Genomic DNA, 22,497 nt, shown 5'->3' with positions numbered 1-22,497 from the left:
GCTCTGGCAGGCTCTCCTCATGTTAAAAACCGGGGAAGCTCCTTTAAGGAATAGCTCGGTGCTTAGTGTGTAGGCTACATGAGAGAGTGACGGTGTCAGCGCTCAGAGCAGACAGCTGTCGGCTATCAGACCAGAGAATACATCAGCAGTTTACTTGTTAAGTTGTAGTAAATGTACAGTGGAGGTTTCAGTTTGTCTCTGATTAAATGCTCCAGAAAAAAAGTTCCCGTGTCTGCAGCAGTCAGTAGGGGAGAGCAGCAGTCAGTAGGAGAGAGCAGCAGTCAGTAGGGGAGAGCAGCAGTCAGTAGGAGAGAGCAGCAGTCAGTAGGAGAGAGCAGCATTCAGTAGGAGAGAGCAGCAGTCAGTAGGAGAGAGCAGCAGTCAGTAGGGGAGAGTAGCAGTCAGTAGGAGAGAGCAGCAGTCAGTAGGAGAGAGCAGCAGTCAGTAGGAGAGAGCAGCAGTCAGTAGGGGAGAGCAGCAGTCAGTAGGAGAGAGCAGCAGTCAGTAGGGGAGCAGCAGTCAGTAGGAGAGAGCAGCAGTCAGTAGGGGAGCAGCAGTCAGTAGGGGAGAGCAGCAGTCAGTAGGAGAGAGCAGCAGTCAGTAGGAGAGAGCAGCAGTCAGTTGAAAAAACTCAGACCCAGAGAGAGGAGACGAGAGGACGGGGAAGCCCGTCTACAAACCAATCAGTTATAAGTATCTGGAGACGCAGCTCACGTATGTGATGACGGCAGAATGTAGTTTTGTCACGTAGAGATCTTTAGTGTACTGGCATAACTGCAGTGTGAAACCAAAACTTACCGGATCAAAAGTATACAATGTAAAAAAAACATGAACCTTGGGTCGGACTTTCAGGTGTGAAAACGCCCTTAAAGGTCTGTGTGGCGTGCGACTATGAATATTGTTTGTAATAATGTCTCCTGATAGCTGTTCATCTGGCCTGTAGAGCTGGAGCTCAGTCCACCACATCATCAGCACCAAGTATCACCGACACAACAACAACCACCCCTGCTACTGTTACTACTACTACTACTACTACTACTGAACCAACCGGTTCTACTGAAACCATTACTAGTGAACCAGCTGGTAATACCCAAACGATTACTATTGAACCAACTGGTACTACTGAAACAGCCCTTCGTACTGAACCAACTGGTACTACTGAAACCATTACTATTGAACCAACTGGTACTACTGAAACCATTACTAGTGAACCAGCTGGTAATACAAAAACCATTACTACTGAACCAACTGGTACTACTGAAACCATTACTATTGAACCAACTGGTAATACTGAAACCATTACTACTGAACCAACTGGTACTACTGAAACCATTACTACTGAACCAGCTGGTAATACCCAAACCATTACTATTGAACCAACTGGTACTACTGAAACAGCCCTTCCTACTGAACCAACCGGTTCTACTGAAACCATTACTAGTGAACCAGCTGATACTACTGCTGCAACCATTACTAGTGAACCAGCTGATACTACTACTGCAACCATTACTAGTGAACCAGCTGATACTACTGCAACCATTACTAGTGAACCAGCTGATACTACTGCTGCATCCATTACTAGTGAACCAGCTGATACTACTACTGCAACCATTACTAGTGAACCAGCTGATACTACTGCTGCATCCATTACTAGTGAACCAGCTGATACTACTACTGCAACCATTACTAGTGAACCAGCTGATACTACTGCTGCATCCATTACTAGTGAACCAGCTGATACTACTGCTGCAACCATTACTAGTGAACCAGCTGATACTACTGCAACCATTACTAGTGAACCAGCTGATACTACTGCTGCAACCATTACTAGTGAACCAGCTGATACTACTGCAACCATTACTAGTGAACCAACTGATACTACTGCAACCATTACTAGTGAACCAGCTGATACTACTACTGCAACCATTACTAGTGAACCAGCTGATACTACTACTGCAACCATTACTAGTGAACCAGCTGGTACTACTGCAACCATTACTAGTGAACCAGCTGATACTACTGCTGCATCCATTACTAGTGAACCAGCTGATACTACTACTGCAACCATTACTAGTGAACCAGCTGATACTACTGCTGCATCCATTACTAGTGAACCAGCTGATACTACTGCTGCAACCATTACTAGTGAACCAGCTGATACTACTGCTGCATCCATTACTAGTGAACCAGCTGATACTACTGCTGCATCCATTACTAGTGAACCAGCTGATACTACTGCTGCATCCATTACTAGTGAACCAGCTGATACTACTACTGCAACCATTACTAGTGAACCAGCTGATACTACTGCAACCATTACTAGTGAACCAGCTGATAGTACTGCTGCAACCATTACTAGTGAACCAGCTGATACTACTGTTGCATTGCTTACTATTGAACCAACCGGTTCTACTGAAACCATTACTAGTGAACCAACTGGTACTACTGAAACAGCCCTTCCTACTGAACCAACCGGTTCTACTGAAACCATTACTAGTGAACCAGCTGATACTACTGCTGCAACCATTACTACTGAACCAACCGGTTCTACTGCAACCATTACTAGTGAACCAGCTGGTACTACTGTTGCATTGCTTACTATTGAACCAACCGGTTCTACTGAAACCATTACTAGTGAACCAGCTGATACTACTGCTGCAACCATTACTACTGAACCAACCGGTTCTACTGCAACCATTACTAGTGAACCAGCTGATACTACTACTGCAACCATTACTAGTGAACCAGCTGATACTACTACTGCAACCATTACTAGTGAACCAGCTGGTACTACTGCAACCATTACTAGTGAACCAGCTGATACTACTGCAACCATTACTAGTGAACCAGCTGATACTACTGCTGCAACCATTACTAGTGAACCAGCTGATACTACTGCAACCATTACTAGTGAACCAGCTGATACTACTGCAACCATTACTAGTGAACCAGCTGATACTACTACTGCAACCATTACTAGTGAACCAGCTGATAATACTACTGCAACCATTACTAGTGAACCAGCTGGTACTACTGCAACCATTACTAGTGAACCAGCTGATACTACTGCTGCATCCATTACTAGTGAACCAGCTGATACTACTGCTGCAACCATTACTAGTGAACCAGCTGATACTACTGCTGCATCCATTACTAGTGAACCAGCTGATACTACTGCTGCATCCATTACTAGTGAACTAGCTGATACTACTGCTGCATCCATTACTAGTGAACCAGCTGATACTACTACTGCAACCATTACTAGTGAACCAGCTGATACTACTGCAACCATTACTAGTGAACCAGCTGATACTACTGCTGCAACCATTACTAGTGAACCAGCTGATACTACTGCAACCATTACTAGTGAACCAGCTGATACTACTGCAACCATTACTAGTGAACCAGCTGATAGTACTGCTGCAACCATTACTAGTGAACCAGCTGATACTACTGTTGCATTGCTTACTATTGAACCAACCGGTTCTACTGAAACCATTACTAGTGAACCAGCTGATACTACTGTTGCATTGCTTACTATTGAACCAACCGGTTCTACTGAAACCATTACTAGTGAACCAGCTGATACTACTGCTGCAACCATTAATACTGAACCAACCGGTTCTACTGCAACCATTACTAGTGAACCAGCTGGTACTACTGTTGCATTGCTTACTATTGAACCAACCGGTTCTACTGAAACCATTACTAGTGAACCAGCTAATACTACTGCTGCAACCATTACTACTGAACCAACCGGTTCTACTGCAACCATTACTAGTGAACCAGCTGATACTACTGTTGCATTGCTTACTATTGAACCAACCGGTTCTACTGAAACCATTACTAGTGAACCAGCTGATACTACTGCTGCATTGCTTACTATTGAACCAACCGGTTCTACTGAAACCATTACTAATGAACCAACTGGTACTACTGAAACAGCCCTTCCTAATGAACCAACCGGTTCTACTGCAACCATTACTAGTGAACCAGCTGATACTACTGCTGCAACCATTACTACTGAACCAACCGGTTCTACTGCAACCATTACTAGTGAACCAGCTGGTACTACTGTTGCATTGCATACTATTGAACCAACCGGTTCTACTGCAACCATTACTAGTGAACCAGCTGGTACTACTGAAACCATTACTATTGAACCAACTGGTACTACTGAAACAGCCCTTCCTACTGAACCAACTGGTACTACTGACACCATTACTATTGAACCACCCAGTACTACTGTAACAGCCCTTCTTACTGAACTACCCGATGCTACTGTACAAACACCTGAGTATACTGTTGCTACTACTACTACTACTACTATGTATACCGATACTACTGAGTATACCGTTGATATTACTACTACTCCAATGAATCCTACCACTACTACGGATTCTACTATTACTACAACTTCTCCTCATACTACTACTACTACTACTACTACTACTACTACTACAAGGCCTACTACTCCTCCTCATACTACTACTACTACCCCTCCTCTGGTTTGCTATAACGGAGGTAGACCTCTGAACGGTGTTTGTATCTGTCCGGACGACTGGACCGGAAAGAACTGCTCAGTAGGTAAGTCTGACTCATTTAAAAGAAAACTGTATTTCCTAAGTATTTAAATACCTGACAGTTGTTTCACTTCATGCTTCTCTGGAGGGCTAGGAACCGAAACCCGGTGACATTATGGCAATCTTTCTGTTGACTTTGTCTGCCCTCTCCTCCAAAATCTTATTCTCGCTCAGAGTGTAAACACTTTTAGGAAAGCTACGTTGAGTGCATAATGTGCCAGTGGTAGTATAAACCTTTAACACTCTGGCTCAAGGCTAGGGTTGGGTACTGAAACCTTAACGTCCTATAGGTTTAGTCGCTTTCGTCCTAAACGACCTGTATCTAGCAAAACCGAATGACAACGCAGATTTGGGTGCCTCATTACTTCCGTTTGCATTTGCACAGGCTAAGTAGCCATAGGAACTGGTAGGAGGGGTAAGGGAGTGACGCAAGCACGGCAACGGTCTTTATAGCATCTTTATATGATCCTCATAATGGAGTTCGAACGGCGGCGTTTAAAGACTAGGCTGGAGTACTTAACCAGCGTAATATGATCCTAATTAATATGATGGAAGAAGATAGAAAAGCAGAGCACAACAGGCAAACGAAACAACGGGTAAGTTTAGCATCAACAATAAGCTGGTTGAATGCGTGATGGCTGTCTTATGAGTTAGCATACGTAGGCGACTTGCAACAGACAGTGGAGAATATGTACTGTTTGTGTTTTAGATGTTGGTCACTAAGGGTTCCTATGTGGAAAAGGTAAAAGACCCTGTCCTGAAGAAGGAGCTGAAAGAGTTACAGGAACTGCGGCCAGAGGAACTTAATAATCCCCAAATTGGTCCAGTCAGAAAAGGAGAAAAAAAGGGTTCTAGGAATGGTATGTTCTAGGAACTGCAAAAATCCCTCTGGTCGGAAAGAGGTTAATGAAACCCTGAGAGTCTTGCTAGAGCCAGGGCGCTCCCGTCATCTCCATCGTTTGGTCATAAAACTCAGTCCCAGTCAGTCTTTCTCCCGTCCGGATGTCCAGACAAAATCAAACATGTTTGGTATCATCCTAAGTTTGAAGTTAAATCATGTGAACATGGTCAACAACCAATGGGTGTTCTCCCTCCAGCACCAAACAGGAAGCAGCAAACGGCTAGAGCCAGTGTTGTTTATGGTTATCGGGCTTCGCTAAGCTAAACGCTAAAGAGGGAAAGTTGCAGATGTTCAACCCTTCTGAAGCGAGTCATCCAGTGGAGATTTACCAGCCGATAAACACAGACCTCCAGGTTAGAAAAACAATACTTTTAAACCGGTGCCTAAACAGATATTTTATAAAAAGATGCTTACCATCCACTAGAGACTGTGAAAAGACTTTCTTAATGTCACCAACTGTCTGACAGGTTTTCATTTAAGCACAGGTTACGGAAATAACCCAAACGATACCCAGCCCTGCTCCTCAGTGGATTCACCTTCTCCGTTTTAGACTTTGGGCTCCATTTGCAAGTCAAAAGGAGCAACAAAATCTTCATCTTTTGTTAAACTTGTCCTTGCAGCGAATTTCTGCAGAGCCCAGCAGATAAGTGGATTCAACTTCCTACGAACTCCCGTCGGCTGGTACGCTTATTCTAAGGAAATCTGTCCACCAGGAACGAGTGGCGGTAAGTTTTATTAGTTACAGGCTGTGTCTCATTCCTCATACTTCCGTCAGTTCACTGCTAATGGTCACTGACCACTTACAGCCATAGTCCTACTTTCGATGGTTAGTATTGTCCTAAAAGGAACACTTATGTTAAAACACTTACCGGAAATGACGAGCGGGATGAACGTGACGAACGCAACACGTGAACGCGATTTTCCAGTCCTCTTTCCTGTATGCAAATGAGGAGCGCTGCCTCTCAAAATCTGACGAAAATCTTTTAAACTGACTTTTGTTGATCTGAAATGAAGACAGATTCAGAAACTGCACGGCCTATTTCTTACTTAAAATGTTTTCAGAAACACGTTTCGGTGAACTATTTTCATAAAATATGAGATCGTAATTCCGAATGAGCCGCCATTACGGTCGGTTTGAAAGTCTCGAGCAGCCAGACCCACGTGAAGCGTTCGTCCAATCAGCTGCCAGTCAACGGCTCCCATCCGATTTGCAGTCAAGATGGCGCCCGTTTAGCGAGTAAGGTCCATCGTTCCATACTGAACTTTTTGACCATTTTTAGGGGGTCATCCGGGTACTTTCAGTGCACTGACTTTTTGCGTTATCTACACTATAGATAGTTAAGTATATATACTTAAAACTAAGTATTTGAAGTGTGCAGGTAGGCGGTTTGAGACACAGCCAGTGTTATCTCCATCCATCAGGTCTCACATAATGCACTGCTGTTTGAGAGTCTTATACCGTTTCCTTGCAGCGGGTAAACCCAAGGCTTCGACCAGATGTTCCAAAAGGAACATACCCCCGAGTTTCCAGGAGCTGCGCGTCCTCCAGTGTGAACAGACGCTCGCCGACATACAACAAAATGTGAGTCAACGGGGAAGAAAAAGGCTGAACAAAAAACTATCGCAGGCGGGTAAAGGACAATAGACTTCAGGGAAGAGATACCTGAAAAATGTGTTTCCTCTCTCAGCTGACCAGCTCGGCAGATTTAGAGACGCTGGCGGCGAGCGCTCAGATGCTGACGTCCCAACCTGAAGATCTGACGGCTGAGGAAGTGACGACGGCCGCTCAGATCGCCGACAAGCTGCTGACGTCTGTGAACGTCTCACAGGTACGTAACAACAAACCTACAGAGAAACAACTCTTTTTTAAACCTGAGTTACAATGAGTTCTGACTGCTGTCTACCAACGCCACAGAGGTACGAAACAACCAAGAAGAAACTCACAACAAACATACACATCTTAAACTTCAGTTACAATATGTTTTTGGTTCAGCAGATGCCGAACACCAAGCCACTAACCCGTACCAGTGGATATATATATATATATATATATATATATATATATATATATATATATATATATATATATATTGCTCTTTACGATACGGTTTATATTGCAGTGTCATGAATTTATTCTCAAAAATATTGGGATATAGCTGTAGAAATGCCATGACTTAATTCTTAAAATGTCAAAACTATGTTCTCAAAAAATGTTACTACTTTATTCTTGAAAAGTTCAAACTTTATTCTTGAAAATGTAGCGACTTGTCACAAAAAGATGGAGGCAGCAGTGTTTCCAAATGTCTCCGTATTAGGGGCTTGGAAATGCTGCAGTAGTGTGGACGCCCAGCGTAAACATAGCAGAAGATACTCCTTTTTTTAACCAAAATGTAGCAGAGGAGATGAAGCTCGAGTCTTAACGATACTCTGTGTGTGTAGCAAAGACTTCATTGTCACTGTCTGGACTGATGGAAGTCTACATGGGGGTGCCTCAAGGTATGATTCTCGGGCCGACTCTTTTCTCCCTATACATCAATGACGTGATTCTTGCTGTCGGGGACTCTCAAATCCACCTCTATGCAGACGATACCATCCTGTATACATCCGGCCCCTCATTGGATACCATGTTATCAAACCTCCAGGAGAGCTTCAATGTCATTCAGCACTCCTTCTATAACCTCTAATTACTACTAAACTCTGGCAAAACCAAGTTCATGCTTTTCAATCGATCGCTGCCCACCCCCACCCATCCGACTAGCATTACTACGCTTGATGGGTTGGAATTAGAAAATGTGACGGTGTACAAATACTTAGGTATCTGGTTAGACTGTTCCCTATCCTTCCAGCAACACATAAACCACTTTCAATCTAAAGTTAAGTCTAGGATCGTTTTCCTATTCCGCAACAGGGCCTCCTTCACTCATGCTGCCAAACTCGCTTTGGTGAAAATAACAATTCTACCAATTCTCGATTTCAGTGATGTCATTTACAGAACTGCATCAAACTCTCTCCTGAAAAAACTGGATGTTGTCTACCATAGTGCCATACGTTTTGTGACCAGAGCCCCTTATAACACCCATCACTGCAACCACTGCAACCTCTATGCATTAGTTGGCTGGCCCTCGTTACACACTCGTCGCTTAACTCACTGGTACCAACTCAATTACAAGTCCTTGCTAGGCAAAGCCCCGCTGTACCTAAACTCACTGGTCACAATAGCTTTACCCACCCTCAGCCTTCGCTCAAGCAGATACATGGGTTGGTGATGGAGCAGTGGATATGACACATGCCTTTAGTGTGGGAGACCGGGGTTCGATTCCCACTGTGATACATCAACCAATGTGTCCCTGAGCAAGACACTTAACCCCTAGTTGCTCCAGAGGCGTGTGACCTCTGACATATATAGCAATTGTAAGTCACTTTGGATAAAAGCGTCAGCTAAATGACATGTAATGTAATACATCTCTTTGGTCACTCCAAAAGCCCACACCTCCTTTGGCCGCCAATCCTTCCAGTTCTCAACTGCAAATGACTGGAATGAACTAAAAAAAACACTGAAAATTAAAACCCTTATCCCACTATCTGCCTTTAAAGTACGTCTGTCTGAGGTCCTGTCCGATCACTGTACATGCTAACTGTTCTCCCTCATTCATGCACTGTTTTGCACAACCTTATTCCATTATCTCTGTCATGCCCCATTGCATAGTTGCATAGCTTCACACCTTCACCTGCATTGCTATCATATCTGTTCACGCTCTTTTGCACTATTCCATCTGCCCTGGCCATGCTCAACTGTTATTCTTCCCACCTTTGTTGTCACACAATTTTGGTACTTCTACTGATCTACATCACTATCTAGACCACATTTAGCACTAACTGTATTTGACTCTTTACTACATTTCAGCAGTTATATAGACTGTCTATTCATATATATTGTTATTACCATATCACTTTTGCATATCCATCGACTTACTTACACCTCACTTTGCGCCTGCTTTGTAATTCCCACATAACGTGTACTTATGTAGCCTATTGTATTCTGTATTCTTGTATTGAATGGAATGTGAAACTGTATGTTGTCTTGCACGCTTATGCTTTTCTTGGCCAGGTCGCCGTTGCAAATGAGAACCTGTTCTCAACCTGGTTAAATAAAGGTTAAATAATTAAATTGTTGAAACTGTGTGTGTTTCAGAACGTGAGGGAGGCAGCGGTAGCGACCGTCAGCCAGATTCTAAATGCCGACCCGTCAGACAACAACCAGGAAAACAGCGCTACTCTAAGGTAAAGTACTCTACTTTGTTTTTAGAACCACACTGACGATATATATGATATACAACAAAATATATTTCTGTGTTGTGTGCAGCCTGACGCTGACCCTAACCTAGCTGTAGGCTGTGTATATCTTTATATATTCATTTATATATGCGTGTATGTCTATATATTCCTGTATATATATATATACGTGTGTATATATGACTATATATTCCTGTATATGTGTGTATGTATGACTATATATTCCTGTATATATATATATATATATATATATATATATTACTGTATATATATGTGTGTATATATGACTACATATTCCTGTATATATGTGTGTATAAATGACTATATATTTGTATATATTTGCAGCCTGACACTGACCCTGTCCAGGCTGTCCGTGGACCTGAGTCTGATCTCGGATCAGTTTGATTCTAAGTTGGTTCAGCCAAACATCGTGGTCCAGTCGGCTCAGATCTCGGCGGCCGACACTCAGGGAGTCCAGTTCACCGCGCTATCAGGTGACTATTATCAGCCAATCAGCAGCCTCTCAGGGTCTGCTCCTTCAACCAGGGGTCAAAGGTCAGATGGAGGTGGTTTCATGGTTTTATGATTCTGTCATTAATCTGCTCACTGTTTAGTCTTTCTTCTTGTGCTTTCTCCTTATTTAATTTTTTAGTTTTTGCAGCGTTTAAATACCGAAAGATTTAACTTTTACAGTTCCCGAGTATATCGTTATCTCTGTTAATCCTAAGTAAACTTAAAAAGTAATTAAGTAATTTGTTAACTGTCCAAATAATTAAAGTCTTAGTACTCACAAGAATCAGGATTGGCTTCATGTTGAGGGTCTACAGGAGCCTAAAAGAGACAAAAAAAATAAAGATAATCACTATTTTGTAAATAAATAACATTTGTTGAAAAAACCATTAAAAACATCCAAAACAAATGACAAATGTTGAAAAAAGCGACTAAAGATGTTGTGACTTATTAATCTTGCATTTCTACCAAAATAAAAGCATCTTTCCCACGTTTTCAAAAGGAGCCTAAAAAGAGACAATTCTATCAAATACATTCTTGACATTTTGTGTCACATTTATAAACTTTTATTCAGAAAACATCTCCCCTAACGGCTGTGTTTCTCTCGGTGCGTTCAGGAACATCGGGAAGTTTCGTAGCCGACCGCATCCAGCTGGACACCAACACGTCAGCCATCGCCGTTGAAACCGGCTTCATCGCCGATGCCGTCGTTTACCTCCAGTTCCCCCCAGGTGAGTTTCCTCAGAAAACGGAACTTTGTGATGCGTATTTTAAACGTTATCGTTGCTTTCTGACATTTCGTCTCTTTTTTTGGTTTGAGAGAAAGAGAAACAAATCTCCAAATGTTTTTCTACATTTTAAAAACTTTTTTTCAACACTGCCACACAAACACTGTTTATCTGCACACACTGCTACACAAACTGTTTATCTGCACACAATGCCACACAAACACTGTTTATCTGCACACACTGCTACACAAACACTGCTTATCTGCACACAATGCCACACAAACACTGTTTATCTGCACACACTGCCACACAAAGATAAGGGACTGCAGATGTAAATTAGCCTAAGGCCAACTCTGGTACAATGCATCAAATGGTAACATTTATGTTAAAAATTGTACATGGTCCCTAACAAATAAAATGAATAAATAAAATAAACACTGCCATACAAACATGTTTATCTGCACACGCTGCCACACAAACATGTTGATCTGTACACACTGCCACACAAACAGTTTTTTTCCGCCTTTTTAAAAACTTTTTAAAACCGTTTTTTTGACTTTGTTTTAATGTGAATGTGTGAAACTAACTCCAGAGTTAAAAGTGTGTGTGTTGTTTAGGCGGCGCTGCTGGTGGTCTCCAGACTCCGTCCAACGTGTCTGTGGGTTTCGTCCTCTACCAGAACGACCACTTCTTCCGCTCGCAGCGCTACAGGCGGCGCCGGGCCTCCGTCAGGGTCCTCTCGGCCACCGTCGGCGGTCTGAAGCCACAACAGGTCCAGATGTTCTTCAGACCAATGGTAAAAGGATTTGGCTGCTTTCTCCGACATTTGGCCCTTGTCTGTGCAACATGCTTAACATTTTCATTCAGTTTCTCTTGTGCAGTTTCTGAGCCTCTATGAACCATTCATGTATCATTTTGGAGCAATTAATTATTTGGTGGAAATTAAATTTTTATGCGATTTTTGTCACATTTTCATGACATTTTACGTGCAGTCTCTTGGACCATGTTTTCATACCACTTTGATGCTTTTGTTGTGCCACAGTTTGGGGTTTGGCCGTTTTCCAAAGAAAAAAAAAATATTGACTATTTTTCAACTATCTTTTGACTATTTTTTGACTTTTTTTCAACAAAAAGATAGCAACGTTGCTATTTTCTGTTTTTGCCGCTTCTCTCTCTCAAGATGTCCCGATCAATAAAGTTTTAGATGTTTCTGTGGTTGTGTTTCAGCTTCTGGACAATACGTCTCTGTGGGACTTCTCATGTGTTTTTTGGGACTACGATTTGGAGGATTGGAGCGCGGCTGGCTGCTGGAAGGGAAACGCTTCAGACGGAGTCCTCCAATGTTTCTGCAACCACACAACCAACTTCGCTGCTCTCTGGGTGAAGAAACATGCTCACAAGTTTCACTTCACACTCAAAATTTCATATATTTGAAGGTATATCAAAGTCAAGAGTCTTGTAGGAAGCTTGTTGAAAACTCTATTGTGTGTTTCTGTTTCAGTCCTTCAGAGAGAATTATGCATATGCAGAAGCACTGGATGTGATTTCTATAGTTGGACTTTCTTTCTCCATCCTGGGTTTGGTTGTTACGATAATTCACCACATTACGGACAAGTAAGATATTACTTATCATATTAAATATAATTTATTGTTTGGGTGAATACTCTGTTCTGTGAGATATAGAAATCCTACTAAGGTAGTTCCAGTGAAACGGTTTACCGTTGTAAAATATCTGTGTATTAACAGTTGTTTGTCTGTATATTTTAACAGAAGTTGCCTCTTTAATCTTGGAATCTTAGGACATATTCTCTTATTATTTCGACTCTATACCTAAAATGTAACATGATTTGTGTTCTGCAGCTTTAAGAGAAAGAGTGGCGAACGGAAGAACTACAGGAACTCCCAGCTTGCTTTGCTGAGTATATGCTTCAGCCTGCTGGCCTTCATCATCACCTTCCTCTCTGGTGTCACAAACCGCGGACAGGACGCTGGCGAGGTGGACGCGGTGCTCGACACTGACACCAACGGCGTCCTGGACTCTGACGAACACGTGGAGGCGGACGGCGGCCCATGTTCGGCAGTGACGGCCCTGCTTCACTTCTTCCTGTTAGCTACGTTCATGTGGAACAGCGTGTACGCCACGCAGCTGGTGCTGCTCGTCCGCAAGATGAGCCAGAACCTGCCGCCGTGCTGGACGCCGCTCAGCGCCACCGTGGGATGGGGTACGACTTTAAAGTTTTACTTTAAAATATTTGCCTCTTTAGAGGACGCGTTAGACAGAAGAAAAATGCAATAATGTAATGGTACAAAAAGGTTTTTGCTTTTTGTCTCTTAATAGAAGATAATATATATGATTTGGATGTTTTCTGATCAAATGTTAAATTGAAAGATTTTTTTTTAATCTGCATACACTGCCACACAAACACTGTTCATCTGCACACAATGCCACATAAACACCGTTAATCTGCACACGGTGCCACACAAACATGTTTATCTGCAAACACTGCAACACAAACATATTTATCTGCACACATTGCCACACAAACATGTTTATCGGCACATGCTGCCACACAAACACTGTTAATCTGCACACACTGCCACACAAATATGTTTATCGGCACACACCGCCACATAAACACCGTTAATCTGCAAACACTGCCACATAAACACTGTTAATCTGCAAACACTGCCACATAAACACCGTTAATCTGCACACACTGCCACATAAACACCGTTAATCTGCTCACACTGCCACACAAAGTTCATTTGTCTGCACACACTACCACAGAAACATTGTTTACCTGCACACACTGCCACACAAACATGTTTATCTGCAAAAACTGCCACACAAACACTGTTAATCTGCACAAACTGCCACACAAACATGTTTATCTGCAAACACTGCCACACAAACACTGTTAATCTGCACAAACTGCCACACAAACATGTTTATCTGCAAATACTGCCACAAAACACAAAAGATGACAGATCTGGATTAAATGAAAAAGCTGAATACTTCTTTAACTATTGTTTTAACTTCCTGTTTGCTGTCAGGAGTCCCAGCTGTCGTCATGACGATCACACTGGGAATCGCCTACAGGGTGGACAACCCTCTAGGATATAGACAGGAGGAATTGTGGGTATAATTATTAATTCATTATCTGTTCAACTTTTCTCTAAGTTCTTACTTTTGGTTTCTTTGTAAACTTTGGATCTTGTTGCACACTCTGGCGTTTTTTTGACATTCTGATGCTTAATTTAAAGTTTTTTTAGTTTCTTTGAAAACTTTTGATCTAAACTAAATAAATTAAATGAAGTTCTGTGTGTTTGATCTTCAACACAGTTCTTATATTTGTTAATGCTTTTTTGACATTTTGGATGTTTGTTTTAAGCCGTTCTTGACGCTTTTTGTGATGTATATATATATATAGTTAATGATTAATGTTGTTTACTGTTTAAAGTTGCTGGCTGGCAGCGCTGGATAAATCCAAACACTTTGACTTTGGGAAGCCGATGTTTTGGGGTTTTCTGCTTCCTATCGGTTTGATTCTGATCTACAACATCGTTCTGTTGGTTCTGGTCTCTCGGACCACCTGCAGGACCGACCCCGCCCTCAAGAGGTAACACCCCCCCCCTTTTTTGTGAAAATATTCGGAATTCCATTTCTTGTAAATTACACTTTTTCTAAATATTTTTCGTGTTTTTACAATTTCTTCTATTATAAAATAATTATGGTCTGTCCTGGACCCAACACTTTCTTTTTTTTTAGAAGATTTTAAATATATATTTTTTAATCTGAATTATTATTATTATTATTATTATTATTATTATTATTATTATTATTATTATTATATTTCTTTTTAAATATTCTGTCTATTTATTAGATTCTTCTTACACAATATTCGGACCTTTTTCTTGTAATATTTTTAATTAATTACTTACTTAAAAGGTAAATATTTCTCGTATAGAATATGAAATATTTTATAAATTATATAAAATTTGTTTTGTGTTTCTGCAGCAGTAACCCTCGGTCCGTGTGGAGGAAGTTCCTGATCAGTTTTTCTCTGGCCGTCTTACTCGGTCTGTCCTGGACTCTGGGTTACCTGGTGCTGGTTACCACGGGAACTGCCCACCTGGTGCTCAGCATCGTCTTCTGCCTCTGCACCACCACACAGGTGAGTCAGATATGACTCTAATGGCATGCAGAGGAAGCTGCATGCATATAAATGTATTTAAATTAAATCCCCGTAATACAATACTGATGGAAACATAGCTTTAACAATCTGTTTCCTACAACTTTGGGTGACAAAGATTTACCCAAAATATCCAGAAACTTGTAGCTGCAAACTTTCTCTATTTGTGTCCCATCAAAAACGGATGATGGCTTTTCTGGCGCTTTTTGGTCACTTTCTGAAACCTGTTTTTTTCTACGTTTTGTCACCTTTTTTATCGCCTTTACGTAACTTGTTGGCGCTTTTTTGTCGCATTTTTCCTGCAATTTTTTCACTTTTTGGGTGTTTTTTTGCTACTTTGTTGGCACTTTTTTTGCAGCATTTTCGTCACTTTCTGAAGACTTTTTTTATGTTTTGTTGCCTTTTTAGGCTCCAGATAAACTGTGTTTTCGTGTTTCAGGGGCTCCAGATATTCGTCCTGTTCACCGCCAGAACGCCGAGCTTCAAAGCCGGCGTGTCGCAATTGGTTCAGACAATCTCGTCTGTCAACATCCAACTCAGAGAGTTTACATATAATCTGCAGAGAGAATGGACTCACTCTACCGAGTCCTACAGAGACCTGACAGACTAGAGACTTTTTTTGCAGCAATTTCTGTCTCAAAAGATTTTACTTTTGTTATGAAATTTTTTTTAGCTTTTTTCCCTTAAAATATTGGGACTTTTATTCTGAAAATATTCGACTTTTATTCTGAAAATATTGATCTTTTCTCTATCAAAATATTGGGACATTTATTCTGAAAATATTCATCTTGTTTCTCTCAAAATATTGGGACTTTTATTCTGAAAATATTCAACTTTTATTCTGAAAATATTTATCCTTTTTCTGTCAAAATATTGGGACTTTTTTAATAATAATATTCAACTTTTCCTAATATATTCTAAATGTATTTCGTAGAAAACTTGGCATCCAACTTTTCTTCAGATACAGTAACACAGAAACAGACTTAAAAAATAAGTCTTACCTTCAGATGATTCAGCCAGGATCCAAAGGAGGGACTACACTTCCCAGAATGCATTGGAATCCCTCAGGAGAAGCCAGAAGGATCCAAAGGAGGGACTACACTTCCCAGAATGCATTGGAATCCCTCAGGAGAAGCCAGAAGGATCCAAAGGAGGGACTACACTTCCCAGAATGCATTGGAATCCCTCAGGAGAAGCCAGAATGATCCACTGGAGGAACTACACTTCCCAGAATGCATTGGAATCCCTCAGGAGAAACCAGAAGAGCAGCTGAGAAGAAAAGAGAACAAATCCAAAGTCTGAAGTCTGATTTCAATGTCTATGTTGTTGTTTCCGTGCATTCTCACGGTGACTGTTACTTAAAGTACATTTACTCTAAATCAGGGGTGGCGAACCTGTGGCTCTTGAGCCATATGCGGCTCTTTGCCTGCTCCTTTGAGGCTCTTACTGTGTGGCTGGGGGCTGTGTTATTGGTGGATTTATTTTTTTTATTTTTTACTTTTTGAAACATTTCAGATAAGTAGAAAAAAAAAATGGAATGCACTTGCCAATACATTTGCCAATTATTTTAAAATAAAAAATAATGCAGCAGCAGTTTTGAGGACAAATTCTACAACCCGAGGAAAAAAAAGCTGCCACAGATCACCTTCCTCATTAACCCTTTCACTGCTGAATCAGATTGTTTGAAAGCCCCTTTAGTGACAAACGAGTGAAAGAGTCGCTTCGAGTGGCACAACCGAGTTCTAGCAAGACCTGAAAAGGATTGTGGATAACAATCCTTTTCAGGTCAGATTTCCCACTGAGTCAATCTAAGTGAGGAAAAAAAACTATGAAAACTGCTATGTATTATGACTGTCATCAGATCTGGAAGTCACTGTTGCTGTTGTAGTGTGGACGTGCATGTGTTGTGTGGCTTTTTGCTATGGTGCAGGTTTTTTTGTGGCTTTTTATGCTGAACTGGTTGGCCACCCCTGCTCTAAATGTTGCACTTTCACAGTAAAATAAATGAATTCTCAGATCAAATCGTCTTTCCACATTTTATAGATGGTTACTGGTCTAAAGCAAAGTTATAATAAATAAACTGGCCTTTTAAAAGCCACAACAAGGAGACAGAAAGGAGCCAATGGGAGGCGAGGGTTGGAGACAGAGAGACACCAGAGGGAGACAAACTCACACAAATCATCTTCATCATCGTCATCACACTCCAGCTGTAGAAGAAGACAAAGGGTTTTAGAGTCTATTTTACCACACACACACACACACACACACACACACACACACACACACAGAGAGAGACACACACACACACACACACACACACACACACACACAGAGACACACACACACAGATACACAGAGACACACACACACACACACACACACACACACACACACAAATACACAGACAGAGACACACACACACACACACACTCAAACAAACCCTGCTAGTATAGAGCAAGCCCTGCTGCTAGAGCTAGCCCTGCTAGTATAGAGCTAGCCCTGCTAGAGCTAGCCCTGCTAGTATAGAGCTAGCCCTGCTAGTATAGAGCTAGCCCTGCTGCTAGGGCTAGCCCTGCTAGTATAGAGTTAGCCCTGCTAGTATAGAGCTAGCCCTGCTAGAGCTAGCCCTGCTGCTAGATCTAGCCCTGCTAGTATAGAGTTAGCCCTGCTAGTATAGAGCTAGCCCTGCTGCTAGAGCTAGCCCTGCTAGTATAGAGTTAGCCCTGCTAGTATAGAGCTAGCCCTGCTAGAGCTAGCCCTGCTGCTAGAGCTAGCCCTGCTAGTATAGAGTTAGCCCTGCTAGTATAGCGCTAGCCCTGCTAGAGCTAGCCCTGCTAGTAGAGCGCTAGCCCTGCTAGTATAGAGCTAGCCCTGCTGCTAGAGCTAGCCCTGCTAGTACAGCGCTAGCCCTGCTAGTATAGAGCTAGCCCTGCTGCTAGAGCTAGCCCTGCTAGTATAGAGCTAGCCCTGCTAGAGCTAGCCCTTTGTTTTGATGTGACCAGCTGGCTCTGTGATGTGACAGTGATGGTTGTCAGGGCGTCCTTTTCCTTTTTATGGAGCACAGAATCTGTAAGCTGCAGCTGTGTATTCCAGCTGTTTCAGATCCATAAAAAGTCAAAACAAGAGACAAACATCAGTCGTCTGGAGACGCAGAGACGCTGAGATCATGGCCTGGAAACAGAACTCCGTATGTGGAGTCAGGAAACATCGGAGAGAGAATCCCTCGTCGTAAACATCTGGCAGCGTCGTAAACATCTGGCAGCGTCGTAAACACAAACGCTGCTGACAGGAAGAGAGATGGAGTCTCTGGGAGTTTCCTGGGTTTGCTCTGGCTTCAGCAGGGTTGACTCAGAGGGTTTCCCCCTGACTCACCGCCTCCTACACAACCAGCTGCAGAACATCTGCATCCACACACACACACAGTCAGCTGATCGGGTCTTCGTGTCCCGAAGAAGAAACTCAAGATGTTCACCCAGGAAACAGGCAATGAACAGATGACAAAAAGGCCATGAAAAGAGGCCATGAAAAGATGACAAAAAGGCCACGAAAAGGCCACGAAAAAGGCCACAAAAGGCCACAAAAGGCCACGAAAAGGCCACAAAAAGAGACCACAAAAAGAGACCACGAAAAGAGGCCACGAAAAGAGGCCAGGAAAAGGCCACAAAAAGGGGCCACAAAAAGGCCACGAAAAGGCCACAAAAAGGCCACAAAAAGGCCACAAAAAGAGGCCACAAAAAGGCCACAAAAAGAGGCCACGAAAAGAGGCCAGGAAAAGGCCACAAAAAGGGGCCACAAAAAGGCCACGAAAAGGCCACAAAAAGGCCACAAAAAGAGGCCACAAAAAGAGGCCAGGAAAAGGCCACAAAAAGGGGCCACAAAAAGGCCACGAAAAGGCCACAAAAAGGCCACGAAAAGGCCACAAAAAGGCCACAAAAAGGCCACAAAAAGGCCACAAAAAGGGGCCACAAAAAGGCCACAAAAAGAGGCCACAAAAAGAGGCCACAAAAAGGCCACAAAAAGGCCACAAAAAGGCCACAAAAAGGCCACAAAAAGAGGCCACAAAAAGAGGCCACAAAAGGAGGCCACAAAAAGGCCACAAAAAGAGGCCACAAAAAGAGGCCAAAAAGAGGCCACAAAAAGGCCACAAAAAGAGGCCACAAAAAGGCAACAAAAAGGCCACGAAAAGGCCACAAAAAGAGGCCACAAAAAGGCCACAAAAAGGCTACACAAAGAGGCCACAAAAAGGCCACAAAAAGGCCACAAAAAGGCCACAAAAAGAGGCCACGAAAAGGCCACAAAAAGAGGCCACAAAAAGGCCACAAAAAGAGGCCACGAAAAGGCCACAAAAAGGCCACAAAAAGAGGCCACAAAAAGAGGCCACAAAAAGAGGCCACAAAAAGGCCACAAAAAGGCAACAAAAAGGCCACGAAAAGGCCACAAAAAGAGGCCACAAAAAGGCAACAAAAAGGCCACGAAAAGGCCACAAAAAGAGGCCACAAAAAGGCCACAAAAAGAGGCCACAAAAAGGCCACAAAAAGAGGCCACGAAAAGGCCACAAAAAGAGGCCACAAAAAGGCCACAAAAAGAGGCCACAAAAAGGCCACAAAAAGGCCACAAAAAGAGGCCACAAAAAGGCCACAAAAAGAGGCCACAAAAAGAGGCCACAAAAAGAGGCCACAAAAAGAGGCCACGAAAAGGCCACAAAAAGGCCACAAAAAGAGGCCACGAAAAGGCCACAAAAAGGCCACAAAAAGGCCACAAAAAGAGGCCACAAAAAGAGGCCACAAAAAGGCCACGAAAAGGCGACAAAAAGGCGGCGAAGGCTGAACAGGTGTTCATGTCCTGAAGAAGTTAAGGAGAAAACACAAGACTTGTGTCTCTCTGTGTGTGTGTGTGTGTGTGTGTGTGTGTGTGTGTGTGTGTGTGTGTGTGTGTCTCTCTGTGTGTGTGTGTGTTTGTGTGTGTGTGTAGATGTTGTGACTTTACATAGTGAAACATGAAGCTGTGTATTGTGCTGTTTAATGTCTCGTTATTCTTCATGTTGAGTATGGAAGCAGACTGCTCAGTGATGTGGAAACAGAGACACACACACACACACATACAGATACACACACACACACACACACACACACACACAGACACAGACACACAGACACACACACACACACACGGAAACAGATGGACCTGAAAGTGATCCCCAGGCTGAGAACACAACATCATGTTTCCATCACAATCTTCACATTTAATCAGTTGGTTTCTCAATCTGTTCTGATTTTATCTGCTGAAAACATGATGTTCATTTCTCAACATGTTCAACTCTCTCGGGGCTGGTTACTCACTTCTTCCTCTTCCACAGTGCCAGCAGGCTTCCCCAGCATGCATTACACACTTCATATTATAACTGTTATTCTGAAAATGTTCAGATTTTCTGTTTTCAATTTTTATTTACTTTTTTTCAAAAAATATTCTGACTTTTATTCTGAAAATATTCAGACTTTTATATCACAATATTCGGATTTTTTTAAAAACATATTCAGACTCAGCAATTTCCCTGGTGGAAGTTGCTGAGGTAGTTAAACAACTCCACAGTGGCAAAGCCCCAGGGATTGATGAGATCCGTCCAGAAATGCTTAAAGCTCTGGGTGTGGAGGGGCTGTCTTGGTTGACACGCCTCTTCAACATTGCGTGGAAGTCGGGGACGGTGCCTAAGGAGTGGCAGACCGGGGTGGTGGTTCCCCTTTTCAAAAAGGGGGACCAGAGGGTGTGTGCCAATTACAGGGGTATCACACTTCTCAGCCTCCCCGGTAAAGTCTACTCCAAGGTGCTGGAAAGGAGGGTTCGGTCGATAGTCGAACCTCAGGTTGAAGAGGAACAATGCGGATTCCGTCCTGGTCGTGGAACAATGGACCAGATCTTTACTCTCGCAAGGATCCTGGAGGGAGCCTGGGAGTATGCCCAACCGGTCTACATGTGCTTTGTGGATCTGGAGAAGGCGTATGACCGGGTCCCCTGGGAGACACTGTGGGAGGTGCTGCGGGAGTATGGGGTGAGGGGGTCCCTTCTCAGGGCCATCCAATCTCTGTACGACCAAAGCGAGAGCTGTGTCCGGGTTCTCGGCAGTAAGTTGGACTCGTTTCAGGTGAGAGTTGGCCTCCGCCAGGGCTGCGCTTTGTCACCAATCCTGTTTGTAGTATTTATGGACAGGATATCGAGGCGTAGTCGGGGTGGAGAGGGGTTGCAGTTTGGTGAGCTGGGGATCTCATCGCTGCTTTTTGCAGATGATGTGGTCCTGATGGCATCGTCGGCCTGTGACCTTCAGCACTCACTGGATCGGTTCGCAGCCGAGTGTGACGCGGCTGGGATGAGGATCAGCACCTCTAAATCTGAGGCCATGGTTCTCAGCAGGAAACCGATGGAGTGCCTTCTCCAGGTAGGGAATGAGTCTTTACCCCAAGTGAAGGAGTTCAAGTACCTTGGAGTCTTGTTCGCGAGTGAGGGGACAATGGAGCGGGAGATTGGTCGGAGAATCGGCGCAGCGGGTGCGGTATTACATTCAATTTATCGCACCGTTGTGACGAAAAGAGAGCTGAGCCAGAAGGCAAAGCTCTCGATCTACCGGTCAGTTTTTGTTCCTACCCTCACCTATGGTCATGAAGGCTGGGTCATGACCGAAAGAACGAGATCCAGGGTACAAGCGGCCGAAATGGGTTTCCTCAGGAGGGTGGCTGGCGTCTCCCTTAGAGATAGGGTGAGAAGCTCAGTCATCCGTGAGGAGCTCGGAGTAGAGCCGCTGCTCCTTCGCGTCGAAAGGAGCCAGTTGAGGTGGTTCGGGCATCTGGTAAGGATGCCCCCTGGGCGCCTCCCTAGGGAGGTTTTCCAGGCACGTCCAGCTGGGAGGAGGCCTCGGGGAAGACCCAGGACTAGGTGGAGGGATTATATCTCCAACCTGGCCTGGGAACGCCTCGGGATCCCCCAGTCGGAGCTGGTTAATGTGGCTCGGGAAAGGGAAGTTTGGGGTCTGCTGGAGCTGCTACCCCCGCAACCCGTTACCGGATAAGCGGTAGAAGATGGATGGATGGATGGATATTCAGACTTATTTTTCTTAAGATATTCTGACTTTTATTCTGAAAATATTCTGACTTTTGTTCTGAAAAAAATCTTACTTTTATTCTGAAAATATTGCGACTTTTATAACACAATATTCACTTTTTTTTAAAACATATTCCGATTTATTTTTCTCAAGATAGTCTGACTTTTATTCTGAAAATATTCTGACTTTTATTCTGAAA

At 43.1% G+C, this 22,497-nt stretch overlaps 1 protein-coding gene across 1 annotated transcript in view; it reads left to right on the top strand.

The window, feature by feature from the left end:
• The window catches only part of adgrg7.1 (adhesion G protein-coupled receptor G7, tandem duplicate 1), a 34,324-nt gene extending 18,404 nt beyond the window's left edge, over positions 1 to 15,920 (top strand). Inside the window, exons 2-15 of the mRNA XM_035998826.1 lie at positions 6,105 to 6,209; positions 6,957 to 7,066; positions 7,173 to 7,313; positions 9,677 to 9,765; positions 10,123 to 10,271; positions 10,905 to 11,018; positions 11,633 to 11,811; positions 12,243 to 12,395; positions 12,517 to 12,629; positions 12,876 to 13,237; positions 14,070 to 14,151; positions 14,477 to 14,635; positions 15,034 to 15,190; positions 15,648 to 15,920. Coding sequence (XP_035854719.1) covers positions 6,105 to 6,209; positions 6,957 to 7,066; positions 7,173 to 7,313; positions 9,677 to 9,765; positions 10,123 to 10,271; positions 10,905 to 11,018; positions 11,633 to 11,811; positions 12,243 to 12,395; positions 12,517 to 12,629; positions 12,876 to 13,237; positions 14,070 to 14,151; positions 14,477 to 14,635; positions 15,034 to 15,190; positions 15,648 to 15,818 — 2,084 coding nt within the window. The 3' untranslated portion in view covers positions 15,819 to 15,920. The remainder of the gene's footprint in view (positions 1 to 6,104; positions 6,210 to 6,956; positions 7,067 to 7,172; positions 7,314 to 9,676; positions 9,766 to 10,122; positions 10,272 to 10,904; positions 11,019 to 11,632; positions 11,812 to 12,242; positions 12,396 to 12,516; positions 12,630 to 12,875; positions 13,238 to 14,069; positions 14,152 to 14,476; positions 14,636 to 15,033; positions 15,191 to 15,647) is intronic.
• The last annotated feature ends 6,577 nt before the right edge of the window (positions 15,921 to 22,497 follow it).

This window comes from Sander lucioperca, chromosome 24 (genome assembly GCF_008315115.2).
Source record: "Sander lucioperca isolate FBNREF2018 chromosome 24, SLUC_FBN_1.2, whole genome shotgun sequence".
Taxonomy (NCBI): Eukaryota; Metazoa; Chordata; class Actinopteri; order Perciformes; family Percidae; genus Sander; species Sander lucioperca.
This window is presented reverse-complemented; position numbering and strand designations above follow the sequence as displayed.